General features: G+C 47.6%; 1 protein-coding gene across 4 annotated transcripts in view; it reads left to right on the forward strand.

The window, feature by feature from the left end:
* HDAC7 (histone deacetylase 7) overlaps positions 1–17,577 on the forward strand; it is a 726,616-nt gene that overhangs the window by 565,579 nt on the left and 143,460 nt on the right. For all 4 annotated transcript variants that reach the window (XM_085600245.1, XM_085600246.1, XM_085600247.1 and 1 more), the window contains one exon: positions 7,816–7,865. In XM_085600245.1, coding sequence (XP_085456371.1) covers positions 7,816–7,865 — 50 coding nt within the window. The remainder of the gene's footprint in view (positions 1–7,815; positions 7,866–17,577) is intronic.

Raw genomic sequence — 17,577 nt, forward strand, 5'->3', positions numbered from 1 at the left:
CTTGGTCTGTTCGTCGGTGAGGGTCACGCAGTCATGTATAGGGGACGCATTGGGGTCAGTGTCAGGGAGAGGTAGTAGAGTAGCTGGATTCAGAGTGGTGCATCGTTTCAATGTGATGTGGGGTGCAAGCAGAGTCAGTTCGTAACCAGTCAGTCGTGCGCTAGTCAGGTGTTGAGTCTTGGTCTGGTTCAGGAGGGTGTCAACCGCATGGGGTACCAATACAGTGAGGGGGTTCGAGAGCACGATCCCCTCACTTTGCCGGATAGAGACAGCAGCGGCGGTTACTGCTCGAAGGCAGGCGGGCAAAGCTCTGGCTACAGGGTCAAGAGTGGCAGAGAAGTAGGCACAAGGGCGTTGTTTAGGACCTATGGACTGGGTTAGGACAGACAACGCACATCCCTCCCTTTCGTGGGTGTAGAGGGAGAAAGGTTTAGTGTAGTCTGGGGTTCCTAGGACTGGGGCCGAGCAGAGGGCGTCTCGTAATTCTTTGAAGGAGGATTGGCATTCGGGTGTCCAGGGGAGGGGGAAGGGGACATCTTTAGCCAGCAGGGAAAGCAGAGGTTTTACAATAAGACTGAAGTTTGGCAACCATTGTCGACAAAAGGAGGTGAGGCCTACTAGAGACCGCACTTGCTTCTGAGTTTTGGGAACAGGGGTTTCTAGGATGGTCTGAATTCGGTCAGGGGTAAGTTTCCTCCCATCCTTGGATAGGAGGTGGCCTAGGTATGTCACTTGGGGTTGGCAGAACTGCAACTTCTTCCTGGAGACCTTGTGACCGTTCTCCGCGAGGAAGTGGAGGAGGTGAAGGGTGGCCGTGACAGCAAGTGGGGTGGTGTCGGCCGCCAAAAGGATGTCATCGACGTACTGTATTAACACCACTCCATCGGGCAATTGGACTGCATCTAGTTGTCTCTTGAGGGCTTGGCTATAAATGCTGGGACTCTCAGTGTAGCCTTGGGGTGCCCTACAGAATCTGTACGACCGTGCTTTCAAAGTGAAGCCGAACAGGTAGCGGCTGTCTGGGTGGATGGGGATGGAGAAGAATGCGTTCTTGAGATCAATAACAGTAAAGGTGGTGGCAGTGGACGGAATTAGGGTGAGGATGGTGGTGATGTCTGAGACCACGGGGTACTGAGGTATGACTACTTTGTTGACTTCTCGTAAGTCAACAATGAAGCGGTATGCTTTCTCATCTCCCTCGCCTTGCTTCTTTACAATGGGTAGGATAGGGCTGTTGCAAACATTACTGACTACTTCTACTACTCCTGCATTGACTAGGGACTGGATGATTTCCACCAATGCCTTCTCACCTTCGGGCGATATTCGATACTGTGGAAGCTTTGGTAGCACTGCGTCCGGTCGGACGGTTATGTGTACTGGGTCGATCACCATGCGCCCTACATCTGAGTCGGTTTTAGCCCATAGATGTGAGGGTAACGTGTCGAGTAGGGACAGGTCAGCATCAGTTATAGAGAGCATACGTCGTGTGTGACAAGGTCTGAACAGATCTGGGTTATCGTGCAGGATGACTCGAACTCCGTCTGGGGAGCATCTGATGGTAGCTCGGAAATGTTTTAGCAAATCAAGTCCCATAATAGCATCGGGGGTGTTGGAGGAGAGCAGAAAGGTCGTGTCAGTGGCGTTATCTTCTAAGTCAAAGGAGATTGGTGCTGATAAGGGGTTAGTGGAGGGCGTTCCATCGAAGCCTATTGAGGTTACGTGTGAGCCAGACAAGGGTGCCCTAGGAATCAGTTGTTTAGATAACGCACTACGTGTCGCCCCAGTATCTACCAGGAATGGAGACTTTGTGCCCAAGACCTTAGCAGTGACGTAAGGACCTTGCTGGTCAACACGGAGTTCGACTGGATCCCTCCCTTGCCCCTGGCGGTCCTATGCGAAGTCATGGGTGCTTTCATAGTCGGACTGCTGACACTGGTTTTGTCGGGGCGATCAAAGGTGTTTGGTCTGCCTGGCCTGTCGTTGATGGCGTCGTTCGTGTACCCTCGTCCCTGTCCTCTATTTCTGGGGTCATATGCTGTGTCTCTGGGGTCCCTATTTTTGTTCAATTCCAGAAGGACCGGGCACTGGGATTTCAAGTGTCCGAACCCTCTACAGAACGCACATTGGTTCCCATCTAAGTCTCTCCGTCCGTTGTAGGGTGCAGGTGTATGGTCTCTAGGGGGTAGCTTTCTAGGGGCGGTTGGTTGGTAATTCCCTTTTGGGGGTTCCCTTCCTATGGTCACCCCTTGCAACTGTGCTATCATTACCCTCTCCTTCAGTTCCTTTTTCTTCCTCTCTGACGCCCTATCGTTCTCATTCTTTTGGTTTTCGTAGTATTGGGCCATCTGGAGGATTGCTGCGGGTTTGGAGGCTGCCCAACTACTCTCGCTGGTCTGTAGCTTCTGGGAGACTTCTTGTGACAGACCCTTCACATAATTCTGGACAAAGAGGTGATGTCCGGTTGCGGTGGTCATGTCCTGGCCACTATAATCGGAAAACACAGTCTCGAATCGAGAGAAGTATTCAGACACATCCTCCTGGGGTTTCTGGCGACAAGCCGTCACTATCGACCAGTCTACCTTTCTTTCTGGGATTAGAGTCTTCAACTTCTGTACAATCTTGTCTGGGAGCTCCAATATGGCTTTCGGGGGTTTCTGTCCCGGTTCTCGCTGTTTATCTATGGTATCGAGTTGTACCCAGGTATATCCGAACGGCTCAGCGTGGTCAACTTTCCGGATTTGCTTCCACACATCAGCCGGCAGACATAACCCGAAGAACAAGTCGATATCTGCTAAAGTCATTATTGTTGAACCTAAGGCTGTACCTAGGTCGGTGTAGAAGGCAGTCGGGTTCTTTCTTAAGTCGGGTAGAGTTTTTCTAAAGGTCAAAATGTCTTGTCGGTCCCATGGCTGGTAGACCCAATTATATACAACCCTTCCCTTCGCATCTTGGTGGTTGATGTCGTCATGTGTTCCCTGACCTCGTGGGGGGACCCAGTAGGGGGCGGCCTCTTTGATGGGCATCATGGTATCAGTCCTTCCTGCCTGGGGCTTAGTCGCTATGGGAGTTTCTGCTTTGGTTGTCTGTCTGTGCTCTTTAAGGTGTCGATAGACCTCGAGTGTACGAGTGAAGAGGTTCGTCACCCTCTCCTTCTTCCCCAATGTCTACCTTCCTATATAGGGCCGCTAAGCCTTCGGGACCTTTATCGTGGTACCTATCCTCATGTATTCAGGGCGTGATAACAAAGTCGTACGACAAAGTGTCGTCTGCGGTTGTCGGCATACGAGTTATACACGTCTGTTATATACTCCTCACTTTCCTTTCGCTCCACCAGTGTCCCTACTATCTTGTCGATTCCTGCTCGTTCATCCTTTGTTAGTCGATTCATTCTGGTGGAATCTTTCTTTCTCATCTCAGGGTCATCCAACGTTATTGCCGACGTTGTGTTCAGTACAAGAGGCTCGGCCGGCGCGGAGGCCGTGAGGACCGAGGCCCCTGTACTGCTTTCGCTTGTGTTTGGGGGTTGTGGGTGTTGCACTACCGATTGGGAGGGTGCGTATGGAGGGGGCATGTAAATGATCGGGGGACCTAATAGTAATTCGTCATTCGTTCGTTGCTTAGAGGACAACTCAGGGTAGAGCATAGAGGGGGTCCTAACAGGGTACTGGCCTGATGTTTCGGGCTCCTGTCTTAGTTTAGTTTCCCTTCTCTCCTTTATTTCTTCTTTTAACTTTCTAGCGGCAAGGTGAGCTGCCTTTCGTAATTCCTTTTCTGCTTTCACTTCTTCCCTCTTTTTCCGTTGTGTTGCTTCTTTGCGCCACATGCCGATACTGTCAAGCATAGTAGGCGTCGTCTTATTGCTACGCAGAGCTATTTCTAGCATTTCTATCTTATGGTCGTCGAAGGATCCCATCAGTGGCCACTGACTCTCGGGGTCCTTCTTTGTATATTTATGCCATAGCTTGCTATAAGCTACGGCGACTAGTCCATATTTAGTGAACATGTCCTTATTAGGGGTGCCCTCCAGTGGAGCCGGATGGTTCACCTCTAATAAGCGGTCCGGGCAGAACCAACTACCAATCAGTGGGGAGAAGATAGGCATGACGGGTTACAACGGGGACAAAAGTCAGCACTACCTATCTTTTCACTGCTTGCAAAGACTAGACAGAATATCTCTATTCCTCGTTATTTGTAAGCAGAGAATACCTCCAAAGAACCAATATCGAACAACTAGTGTTCGGACAATCAATCAATCAATGGGGAGATAAAGATAGGCACGACGGGTTACAATGGGGACAAAAGTCTGCGTTACCTACCCTTCACTATTTGCAAAGACTAGACAGAATATTTCTATTCTATGTTATTTGCAAACAGAGAATATCTCAAAGAGCACTATCCTTCAAAACAATCAATGTTCGGACAATCAATCAGTGGGGAGATAAAGATAGGCACGACGGGTTACAACGGGGACAAAAGTCTGCGTTACCTACCCTTCACTATCTGCAAAGGGAGAGAGAGAGGGTATTTCTACTCCTCCCCGTTTGTAGACAGCGAATATCTCAAAGAGAACAATCAATAAGCAATACTAGTATTTTTCAATCAATCAATCAATCAATCGTTTCGCAATTTGTCGTATTTCACGACCTTACCCGGACCGCGTGGACAGTTTCTCGTCTTCCGCCTCCAGCGCCCGATCGTCCTCTACTCTCCGTTATTGCCGCGGCACTCCTGATGGTTCCCAGTCAGGACCGTAGATCACTCGAGAGAGGTCTGCTCGGAACCAGTGAAGTTCGGATGATCGGCTGCCAGACGAGGGTCTATCGGGCAGGAGCTCTCCCGATCGTTGCAGTCGTTCACTCTGTCGTCGGGACCTCTCCCACTGGATCCACGTGTCGCTGATGGGCCCCACGCTTGGGACGCCAATTGTTAAATGGTAGCGGCAGTCGTAGTCCATAACCTTTCAAGTATTGCCCGGCGGTAATCGCCTCTTATACCATTCGATGCTAAACCAATAAAGAGGCAGGCGCCGGAGACTGGAAGGCAGGAAACAAAGTTTTATTCCGTCGGAGTGGAACACATCAGATCAGACAGCGAAGTATCGTCACGAGGTGCTCTAACTGCATCTCTGAGACCTGGCCTCTTATACACACGTTTATGACTTTATTGCAGGGTTATCATACATGGCACATTCTTGAGATCACTTTGATGCATGAAAGAACATCCTCAGAATCCCCGGCTCAGATCCGATCCCACGCATAGCTACAGTAGAAGTTCTCACCCCACCCGCAGTAGGAGATGGCTATCACACAGCAGGATATTCCGCCAGTTCCCGGGGGTGTGTGCAACCGGTCGGGTCTCAGGGGATGGGGGCCTTGATCTGCTGTAATCCCTTTGATGTGGGGTGTTTCCCTTACAGTAGGGGCAATAAACTGCATCCGCAGGGCTAGGTGATGGCCTGGGATCGGTTCGGACAATCGGGCGCGGAGGAAGGGGGTTATCAGAAAGGATGTATGACCATGTATGGGATGAAAGGAGGTGTTGGTCAGGCACGGGGTGCGATTCCATGGCAGGGTTGCGCATAAGGAGAGGTTTTACGGCCCATGTATGAGAGAGCGGGGGTGGCCAGCGCGCGGGGGATGTTCGCAGCGCCTGAGGGGCGCGCTGGTGATCGGCAATGAGCGGGGAGAGAGAGTGGGGTGCCTAAAATGGCGGCCGTGCGTTCGCTGTGCGTGGCGCTGGGGAGAGGCAAGATGGCGCAGATAATGTTCAGTTACAAGCTAAATTTCCACACAGGGAGGTACAATTTGGTTAAACAGGAGACACATCAGGGACCGTATTAAACATAGTGCCCCAGGGGCGCAAAAGGAACATGCTTCCAGTTTGTTCCCCCTGAGGGCACTGTGGTATCACAGGAGTGCCGATGCTTGTGCAGCCCCTTCTGTAATACTGCTTGTTCTGGACCAAATGTACTGCCAGCTATATCCTGAAAGGGCGTTACCTCATTTTCATTGGCGTGTGGCCTCATGCAAATGAGGAAATGACTTTGCCACTGTGCTCGGGCCGTATTATGGTCATGGGCGCAGAGGCAAACGTGCACTTTGGAGGCACACTGACACTGTGCAACAATAAGCAGGTGTACTGTCAGTACACCCCTTGAGGGCAGCCCTCTCAAGATTTGAAAGGAGGTTCCATAGACCTCCCAGACAGCCCCCTCCAGGTTGGTGCAGTTAATCAATGCACCCTCCTCAAGAAGGATGTCTAATCCCTCTTCAAAGTGCCGGTTGGTTGCCCCCTGTACAAAGGAACATGGAGTGACTTTGAAGCAGCCTCTCCATATTTCACTGAAAAGACTCTCCAAATTGACCTCTAGTCATGCGGTTGAAGAGCAGCGAGTGTTTGGTGGTATCAAAAGCTGTCGAAAAGAGCATGCAGGTGCCTTGGTCCATGAATCGTAGTACTTCTCCTACGAGGATAATTCAGCTGTGTCTGCCCTTCTTCTGGCCTGGTAGTCGGACAAGCTAACACACAGAATGTTGTGAGATTTGTGGTTGCTATCAAGCTGTCTGGCCACAGTCATTTCTCAGAAATCAGCCAGGCTAGGGAGGACCCAAATTGCACTGAAGTAGGATAGTATCAAAATGGTGCATTTATCAGCTCACATTATATTCAAGAATTCGAATAAAAAGTATAGGTTTATGTAATGGATTTCCACAAAATCTTATGTTATTATCATCTCCTCTGCCCTCAAGCATCTGGAAACATGTTTTTTTAAATTTGATTACCATGGGGCAAAATTTGTGCATATTTTGCACCGTTTTGGCTGTTAGCTTAAAATATAAATGTAGTCAACTGAATTAATCGCAAACTTGTCCTCTTTGATGGAAGTAGAGCAAAATGTATTTGCCCTATTATGAATGAAGTATTATGAATGAAGTAAAAATGGCACCCAACAGTTTTTTCCCTAGGACTGCCGGCTAGAGGACAAGCAGATTAGGTTAGGGCAGATGAGTGAGATTATGTGAGTGCGTGGGTAGGTTGGTGGTAGAATACCTTTGCTCATTTTATGTTTTGTAATTCAAGCTCATTAATTGGAGTTGTGGCCGGGTGTCAGTTTCATTGCCTGCCCATGAACTGCTTAGCATTAGTGCACGGTAGTGATGCGTTATGTTTTTTAAACAGTGACACCTAGACCCATCAAGAGACATTTTCTTCAATAGCATAATAGAAATAATGTCCTATTATAACTAAGGCTCCCTGTTTTCCGATTTTTATTGATAAATACAGACAGAAAAACATTTATTTTCTTGTCTGTATTTATTTTTAAACGTGGATATAACGGAAATTGGGTGCTTTTTGAGTGATCCTAAATACACTTTGCCATGACTGCCAGGCCAATAACTGTGGCTTGATAGATAAGGGGGATAAAAAAGAAAGGGATTTTAGCAAAGCGGATTAAACAGCAGTAGATATGCACAAGGCTGATGCTGAAATGTGCATATTTTCATATACGTGCATTGATTTATCTTCTGCAGGTGTTCGTATCACTGAAACCTGGCAGGCATTCAAACATGACTGCATATTTATTAGTTAAATAAATGTGGAAATACACCAGGTTTGGCTTTATTTTTTCACAAAGCCCTTAATAAATATGGATAAATACAGATAAAGTTGACAAAAAATAAATATGGATAAATATTGACGGAAAAAAAATATAAATACCATAAAACCGGGAGCCCTAATTATAACATGTTGCATTTGTGCTATTCAGTGAAATGACAGATGTCAACATTTTAGTCTTTTCCATTCCCATAATAGGGGTTCTGTCCCAACGGATGTTGGTAATGCTGCCTTGCGGAGGAGATGGGGTAAGTGTTGCTAAATGTATTTATTTAACTTATTTTTTTGTTTTTAGTGTGGATGTAATTATAAGTCCTTGACACACTCCACTTCATCCCTCAGACTCACATGGGAAACACAGGAAACCAGTCAGCATGAATGGTGGAAGAGTAGTTGCACAATCCACAAAATAACGTTTGCTATATTGATTGGTCAATTGATATGACTGTAGAGTCATTAATGAGTAGATGTGTTCCAATTCTTTCTTTTATGTTATGGTGTGATATTTTATGCCTCACATGGTGTGTTTTGTGTAAGGCGTTTAAGTCAATAGGTTGACATCTCACAACGCTGGGGAAGGGTAAGTAACGCATTAGTGACAGGAAGTATATTGCATCTTCAATAAAATTCAAAAGTAGTATCATATATCGAATAATTAATCAGTCAAAGTCAGAAAGTCTACCTAAGGTGTAAAAACCTTTTTTTAGCCTATGTTTTGAAATGTGAGTCTTCAAATACGACTTGAAATTTGGAGAAGCGGCAATGAAGAGGAGTCTAACATGAAATCAGCTATTAAGTTTGGTTGATGTCCAAGGAGTGCAGGTCGTAGGACAAGTTAAATAGGTGTGTTTTCGATTCCCTTAAGAACTCTAGGAAATGTGTTGCCTTTCCGAACACTGAGGAATGGATCTCATCAGAGAGGAGCCCTGCACACAGAGGGGTCTACCTGTATGCCGTTCAAGCTTGGAATGTTCAGTACGTCATCGTCTTTCTATGTTTTATACAGACTCCTTGTTGGAAAGTGGATTATTGGTAGGGGCAGATGTAGGTCTGCAACTAGCAATAAGGCTACTAACACAGTATAGGCCTCAGAATAGGTCTTAGAAAATTATTCCTATGCTCAACCCTTGGTAATATAGCTGCGAGCAGGCAGGCTTAACTTCAAAGACAGGTATGTAAAGCATTTAAAAACACCAATTCAGTAAATAATTAAGACACACCACAAAATAAAAATCCAACACCAATGTTTAAAAATGGGGAATATTTTTATCTTTTAAATGACACCAAAATGAAACAAAATCCACCGCAGGAAACCAGAGATATGAATTTTTAAAGATTAGTCACTTTTCAGTGCTGAGAAACCAACAGTGCCCCTTTTAGTCATTTTGTGGCCTCTGACAGGAAAATATTCACCTTTAGCAATTGTTCTGGAGGATCTCTCACCATTCTTGTGCAGCCCCCTCCAGCTGGCTGGGTCCAATTAGAACTCCTTCCTGAAGTTCTTATTGCGGGTCCCAAAGTATCCAACACACAATCCAAGGTTCTGGAATCTCCAAGAGGGTCCTTGAAAGTGTGAGACTTCAATTCCCACAATCCACTTGAACAAACCCTTACACATCCACTGTTACTACTCCAGGCTGGGGATTATTTGTGGTGATGTCCAGGTGAGCTCTTTTAACCTGTAGCTTGCAGGGAGTCCACTCTTTAGTCCTTTTACATTAAAGTAATCCACAGGCTGCAGTTGCAGATGGTGCAGAAGGTGCAGTCCTTTGGAAATGCACATCAGAATTCCAGCATGGCCCGTCTTGCTTTCTTAAGTTTCAAGCAGCAGATCTGAGAAGCACCGCCCCTCTCAGATACTTATTCAGTGTTCTCTGGGGTCAAGCAGGAGGGCACTCCTGTCCAATGAGCTGCATGGTTCCACCCAAAGGTCTGACCACTTCCTGCAGAGTGTGGCAAAATGCTAACTCAGAAACCACTATTCCGAAATTCAATATGTCAGAACTTTCAGTAGGGAGAGAAGAGCTGGCTAGACACACCCGTAGGATGGCTATTCTCCATTGTCTCTCCCGCTTGCATCTGCACATTCCTTCCTTAAGCCTAGGATCTGGCTGTAGGTGAACAGTTTAAAGTTGTAAATGACACTGAGGCCTTCTCTTTCCTTTGAAGACCATGGTTTACGACTCCTCCCCCTGCTCTGGCATTAATATGGCCAGTAACCTCTCCTCCCCAAGAGGCTTCCTACCCCAGGGGTCATTTATCACCTCTTCAAAGTTGCCAGGCTCACCCACTTATCTCTGATCAATCAGGGCAGAGCAGTACAGGGTTGAGTTCTGGCATACAGACAAAAAAAGGTCTTAGAACTTCTTGTCTGTACATTTTACAATAAATTCAACAATACCATATTGTTGGATTTATCATTACCATTCTACTGAGTCCTTTAATCCTAGTTTTATGGATTTTCTTTCTCCAGTTAGTAACCAATAGCTTTTTCCAATGTTAACCTAAGGCATGGGATTTGCAATGGGAAAAGTGACTTGGGCCATTTTCCCAGCACCAGGGCATATAAAAATTTATGTTCGAGGCATATGAGCTGAAGATCTCACACTTGCATTAGATCGCCATCTGCTGTTGGGCTCGCATGCTTGCACCTTGTTGTTGTCTTGGAAGAAGTCTTTGTAGTCACGAGATAGGTGACTCCTCCCTTGGACGATAGTGCGTATGGGCATCAACTCCATCCTTAGTTTTTTTTTTTCCGCCATTGGGTTCGGATGCAACTTTTGCGCTCCGGTTAGAAATCTTCATTTCAAACTTTTTCGCCGCGCAAAACTTCCAGAAACTTTTCGGATTCACATCGAACATCTTCATCTTCGACGCTCCTTTCATCGGCTCGATTCCGGTCGTTGACGAGGGCCGCTGGGCCTATCCACGCTGTGAGGCCTACGGCTCATGGAAAGGACGCCATTCAAGAAATGCCCCCAGTGTGGAGCAAAGTTCCCGCACAGTGACCATCACAAAGTCTGCAACCTGTGCCTATCACCTGAACACGACAAGTCCAGCTGTCCAGCCTGCGCATCCTTTCGATCGAAGAAGACTAGTCGAGATCGAAGGGCTTGAAGTCACATCATGGCGCAGAAATCAGCTCCGGAACCAGAGAACATCTTCGACGAAGGCCCGGCTGTCCCGGAAGAAGATTCCGAAGATCTCAAAATCGTATCAGAGGCAGACGACTCAGACGACCCCATCACTCCTGGTCAACAAGTGAGTACTACTGCCCCTGCCCCAACCCCACCACCAAAACCGAAGGCACTGGTCAAGACTTCGCCTGTTGGCCCCAGTCGCGATCGAAAACACACTTCAGAAGCCCCGCCTCCGGGCCCGGCTCCAAAGAAAAAAGACAAGCCTTCCGGTAGCTCGGGACCGAGCAAACCTCATGTAATCGTCCCGCCGGCAGCTTCGGCATCGAAGCCAAAGGAACACTCCGCTCCGAAATCGGTTCCAACGCCTTCCACCTCCAATGACAAATCGGCCCCAAAAACCTCGAGGACCGTGGATAAGCCGGCTTCGAACACTTCCAAGCCTAAAGATCCAATTTTGGCTCCGAAACCAAGATCCTCGGAACCAAAAGACAAGCCTAAGGACTCTACCACGCCTCCTAAGGCCAAAGACCATAAAACCCAACACCAGCCCCGCTCAGAACTGAAAAAATCGGCACCGAAGGCGGTTCCTGAGGAAAAGGAACTTTTTCATCCGGATCCTGTCGATCCTAGACAGAAAAAGATTTATATTAACCCTGAAACAGGACATGTCACAGCTGAGCCATGTAAGAAGAGGAAGTTAGACACAGCACCTGCCCCTCCAGTGCCTGTGAAGAAGGACTTGGCTACATCACCTATGCCTCCTTCTCCTGTACTTCCTTCTAACCCACCTCCTCTCCCTAAATCTATTGCACCACCTCTGCCTGTAACTTCTCCACCACATACACTACCTCCAGATAATGATGGTGATGACCTAGGGGTGTGGGGTGACCCAACCGACCCGTTCACAGATCCAGACGATCCACCACAAGATGATTGGGAGTACCCTGTCCCAACAGATCTACCAGACCTCCCAAGCCCCCAGCCATACCCCTCAAAACCATCTCCCCCAGACGATAATCTTGGTTTTGGACAATTACTTAATAGGGCTGCCGTTTACCACGGCGTCACAATGCACTCAGACACAGCAGAGGAGGACTTCCTTTTGGATACATTTGAACTGTCCCAAAAGACAGCGCAAATATTGCCAATGATCAGGAGAGTCATTAAGCATGCCCCTGAAGTGTTCAAAGATCCTGTACGTGCCAGGATTCTTAACTCTAGAATCGATACAAAATATAGACTTGCCCCTGGAGACCCTGCTTACATTAGGGGACAGCTGCCTTTAGATTCTCTAGTAGGTTCCAATGCTAGAAAGCGCGCCAACTCACATACCTCCGGGGATGCGCCAACCCCCAATAAAGAATACAAATTACTGGACGCTTCTGGTAAAAGGGTAGCTGCGCAGGCAGCCAATCACTGGCGCATAGCCAACACGCAAGCACTGTTGGCTAAATATGATAGGGCCCACTATGACCAACTGGAAACCCTATTACAACATTTGCCTGACCAATAGAAAACCCAAGCAAATGATCTCACCCAAGAAGGCAAGCTAATTTCAAACGCGTCAATTAAATGCGCACTTGACGCTGCAGACACTGCCTCTAGATCCATCAATACTAGTGTACTCCTTAGACGCCATGCCTGGCTGCGCATTTCAGGTTTTAAGCAGGAGGTCCAGACTACCATCCTCAACCATCCCTTCAACCAAGAACAACTTTTTGGCCCGGCTGTAGACACTGCACTCGAAAATATGAAGAAAGACACTGAGACTGCTAAGTCCATGGGAGCGTTAAAGTCTCCACAAACACGAGGCTCCTTTCGTCGCTCCTTCTATAGAGGAGCCTCCAAAAACATGGGAGCAGACACCTCATCTTCGTTTAAAACCACTACACAGACATCCCCCAGTAGAGGATATTTTAGAGGCGGATACAGAGGGAATAACAATAAAGGAAGAGGCCTAGGTAATAACACTCACACCTCCCCCTCTACAAAACAGTGACTTCCCTCCACTTCCCCCAGACCATTCCACTCCAGTCGGAGGAAGATTATCACAGTTCCTACCTGCCTGGAATTCCATCACAACAGACAAGTGGGTAAGACAGATTATCCAGTATGGTTACTGCCTGGAACTTACAGCTACCCCACCACACATACCTTCCAAGCAGCGTTCAATGTCCACAGAGCATCATACGCTCCTAAAACAGGAGGTTCTCTCACTGATTCAAAAGCACGCAGTAGAACCTGTTCCCTTATAACATCAAGGAACAGGGGTTTACTCGCTGTACTTCCTAATCCCCAAAAAGGACGGGGCTCTAAGACCGATACTCGACCTCAGACCCCTCAACCTATATATACACTCTGATCATTTTCATATGATCACTCTCCAACAAGTGCTCCCGCTGCTACAACAAGGCGATTTCCTTGCCACACTAGATCTCAAGGACGCTTACTTCCACATTCCCATACATCCTGCTCACAGGAAGTATCTAAGGTTTGTAGTGGACGGACAACACTATCAGTTCAAAGTCCTTCCCTTCGGAGTCACCACCACACCCAGGGTATTCACAAAATGTCTTGCGGTAGTAGCAGCACACCTGAGAAGACAACACATCCATGTCTTCCCATATCTGGACGACTGGCTAATAAAAGCAAAGTCCTTCAACCAATGTGTTCAACACACTCACCAAACCATCCAAACAATACACAACTTGGGGTTCACAGTCAACTACACCAAGTCGCATCTCCAGCCCCCTCATATACACCAATATCTGGGGGCCACAATTAACACCTCCACAGCTCTAGCATATCCCAGTCCAACCAGGATAGCCAGCATACAAACTCTCATCACAAAATTTCAAGCCCAACACTCTCTCCCAGCCAGAGTGTTCATGCAACTCATAGGCATGATGGCATCTGGCATTTTTATTGTACCTTATGCAAGACTTCAAATGCGACCCTTACAGGAATGTCTAGCACATCAGTGGAATCAGGCTCAAGGGCAACTTACAGATCTGGTGTTGGTAGACAGCCGCACACATCGCTCTCTGCAGTGGTGGAACACAAAAAACTTGTCCAAAGGGCGGCCGTTCCTCGAACTTATTCCACAGATAGTACTCACGACAGACGCATCACTCACAGGATGGGGAGCCCATCTCCTCTGACATACAACCCAAGGCAAGTGCACCACTCAACAAAATCTGCTCCACATCAATCACCTGGAACTAATAGCAATATTTCTAGCTGTAAAAACATTCCCAGTACATGTACAAAACAAGCTGTCCTGATCCGGACGGACAACATGACAGCCATGTACTACATACAAAAACAAGGAGGCACACACTCTCTGCAGCTGTCCCAGCTCACACAGAACATTTGGAGATGGGCCATCCCACAAAATATATATCTGCTTGCCGAACACCTTCCAGGAGTTCACAATCAGATCGCTGATCTGTTAAGTTGACAGACACAACAGATTCACGAATGGGAACTACATCCCCAGGTTCTTCTACCATTTTTCCACATGTGGGGCCAACCAGACATAGATCTGTTCGCCACACACGAAAACGCAAAATGCCCAACCTTCACCGCCAGGTTACCACACCCATTGTCCAAGGGCAATGCGATATGGATGCACTGGTCAGGCAGATTTGCGTATGCTTTTCTGCCACTCCCACTGATTCCACTAGTGGTACGCAAGCTCCGACAACAGTCTCTCAAACTAATCTTAGTAGCTCCCACATGGGCACGCCAACTGTGGTTCACAACACTGTTGGAACTCTCACTAGTTCCGCACCAAAAACTATGCCTGTCCCCATCCCTGCTAACGCAGAACCATGGAGAGATCAGACATCCAGATCCAGGTCAGCTGAATCTGGCGATCTGGCTCCTGAAGTCCTAGAGTTCGGTTACCTTAACCTAACACCGGACTGTATGAACATCATTAAAGAAGCCAGACGTCCTACTACTAGAGCTTGCTATGCTGCAAAAGGGAAAAGATATGCCATTTACTGCACCAACAACCATATTCATCCACTGGATGCCTCCATCCAGAATATCATTTGCTACCTACTGCACTTGCAAAGATGTAACCTAGAATATTCATCCATACGTTTACATCTAGCAGCACTTGCTGCTTATCTGCAAAACAGACAACACTTGTCACTTTTTAGAGTCCCTGCAATTAAAGCCTTCATAGAGCGCCCCAAAAGAATCATTCCTCCTAGGTTCCCACCCTCTCCAGTGTGGAATCTAAATATTGTTCTTACCAGGCTCATGGGACCCCCATTTGAACCTTTACATAAATGCGAACTGCAGTTCCCCACATGGAAAGTGGCTTTCCTTATTGCCATCACCTCTCTTAGAAGAGTAAGTGAGATCCAGGCTTTAAGCATACAATAACCATTCTTACAATTACATCGTAACAAGGTGGTTCTCAGGACAAACCCAAAATTCCTTCCTAAAGTCATCTCTCTATGATTTGATTTGATAAAAAATTTATAACGCGCAAAACAATAACCCGAAGGTATCAAGGCGCCTAAAAATAAGATCAGTAATTGAAACAAACATCCTTACATATAGGCCTGCCGAAAGAGGCAAGTTTTAAGCGCGCTACGGAACTTCTGCAGGGAGGGCAAAGATCTGAGGTCAAGTGGAAGATCATTCCACCATTTGGGGGCCAGAGTGGAAAAGGCCCTGCCACCCCATTTAGCTCTTCGAATACGGGGAGCTATAAGAAGCAATTTCCCGGCGGAACGCAAGTTCCTTCCAGTAATGTAGTGGGAGATGATGGATCCGACTCCTGAATCATTATTCTTGGCAAAGGCTCTGTATGTCATACATAAGATCTTAAACCGAATTCGGAGTTCCACCGGTAACCAGTGCAGCGTTTTCCTAGCCTCCATGGCCGAAGAGCGTCTGGGGATATCCAGAACAAATCTGGCTGTGGCATTTTGAACTACCTGCAAGCGTTGCAGGAGGCTCCTATTTAGCCCTGCATACAACGCATTGCAGTAGTCCAAACGTGAGCCAATAAGTGCGACAGCAATTTGCTTTCTGGCCTGCAAGGAAAGGTAGTTCCTAATCCTTCGAAGAGTGTGAATCAGACCCCAACAGGTGGAGATGGTCCTACTCACCTGTTTGTTCATATCAAGAGCAGGGTCTATCAGCACCCCGAGATTCTTAGCAGATGTAGTGGGGGAAGGACAGATTCCCAACGAGTCAGGCCACCAATTGGCTGACCAGATGTTGTCTTTCCCTCCAAACACCATCACCTCAGTCTTCTCCCCATTCAGTTTAAGGGAGTTCTGGATCATCCAGTGACCAACCGCCTCCATACAGGATCTAAACTTGGAGGCGGTTTGCACATCTGAATGGGAGAGAGAGACGAGTATTTGGGTGTCGTCTGCATAGGAGACTACCTCCATCCCGAACGTTCTTATTAGTCTGGCCAGAGGGGTTACATAGATGTTAAATAGGGTCGGGCTAAGCGCCGACCCTTGAGGGACCCCACATAGCACAGGACGGGATGGAGATAGAAACTCCCCCAGCTTGACTCTTTGTTCCCTCCCAACGAGGAAAGAAGTCAATAGATCTAGAGCTGCGTCCTTCACCCCCACATCCCTCAGGCGTGATGTAAGAACTGAGGGGGAGAGGGTATCGAAGGCCGCAGTTAGATCAAGTAGGACCAGGAGGGCGGTCTGGCCCCCATCAACTGTCGTGCGGATCTTATCAAGCACGATGGTAAGGGCTGACTCGGTACTATGATCCGTCCTGAATCCATGTTGGGAGGGGTCCAGGCAGCCCGAACTCTCCACAAAGACAGCAAGATGCTTGTTAAGATGTGCCTCAAGCATCTTTGCTGGAGCCGGGAGCAGTGAGATTGGACGGAAATTTTTTAAGACTTCCGGATCGAGAGAAGCCTTCTTTAGCAGAGGTTTCACCACTGCCTTCTTCCACTCCAGAGGAAAGGTGCCATCAGAGATGGCAAGATTCATTATTTCTAGCAGTGGAGGTAGAAGGATGTCCCTACACTGCTTGATGATCTTCAATGGGCAAGTATCCAAGGGCGAGCCGGACTTGGTCTTTTCAAGCAAGATCTCCAGATCATGCAGAGCCAGCGGGGGAAAAGAGTCCAGGGTACACCGTGGGGAGATGTCAGTAGAGATCATGTTCATCTCTGCCAAGGCGGTAGGCACACTGATAGACGCTCTTTGTTCCTCAAGACCCAGATGGATGTCGTGTATTTTAGTAAGGAAGAAAGAGGCAATCTTATCACATAGAGCTTGAGATGGAGTGACAGGATCAGGAGTTTGCAGATTGACTAGAGAGTCCACGATTTTGAAGAGCTCTTTCGGCGAAGAGAGCGAGGTTGTTAAGGCTACAAAGTAGTCTTGTTTGGCCTGAACGATCGCCATCTTATATTTCTTGACAAGGAGTTTGTGAACTTCCTTGTTCTTAAAGTCCCAGCTAGCATGCCAGAGCCTCTCCTTCCTCCCTACTTCTTGGCGGAGGAGTCTAAGGGAGTCAGAGAACCAAGGGGCAGATGGTCTCTTTCTGGCTCGGCGACGGGTCTGTACTGGGGCCAATTCATTCAGGGCCTCCCTGGTAACCTGTTCGAAGTGGCCAACTGCAGACTGTACACTACCCAAGTCTAAGTTGGATAGGCTAGCAGCCCAGGGCGCAAAGGAATCACTGCTGATGTTTCTAAAATTCCTAGCGGATTCCATTACGTGATTCCCTGTTTTACAAACACTCACCCTATGGTATTCCAGGCAGAAAGGAACCGCAAGATGGTCCGACCAGGATAGATAGACTGGATCTT

The sequence above is a fragment of the Triturus cristatus genome, chromosome 4_2 (assembly GCF_964204655.1).
Source record: "Triturus cristatus chromosome 4_2, aTriCri1.1, whole genome shotgun sequence".
NCBI lineage: Eukaryota > Metazoa > Chordata > Amphibia > Caudata > Salamandridae > Triturus > Triturus cristatus.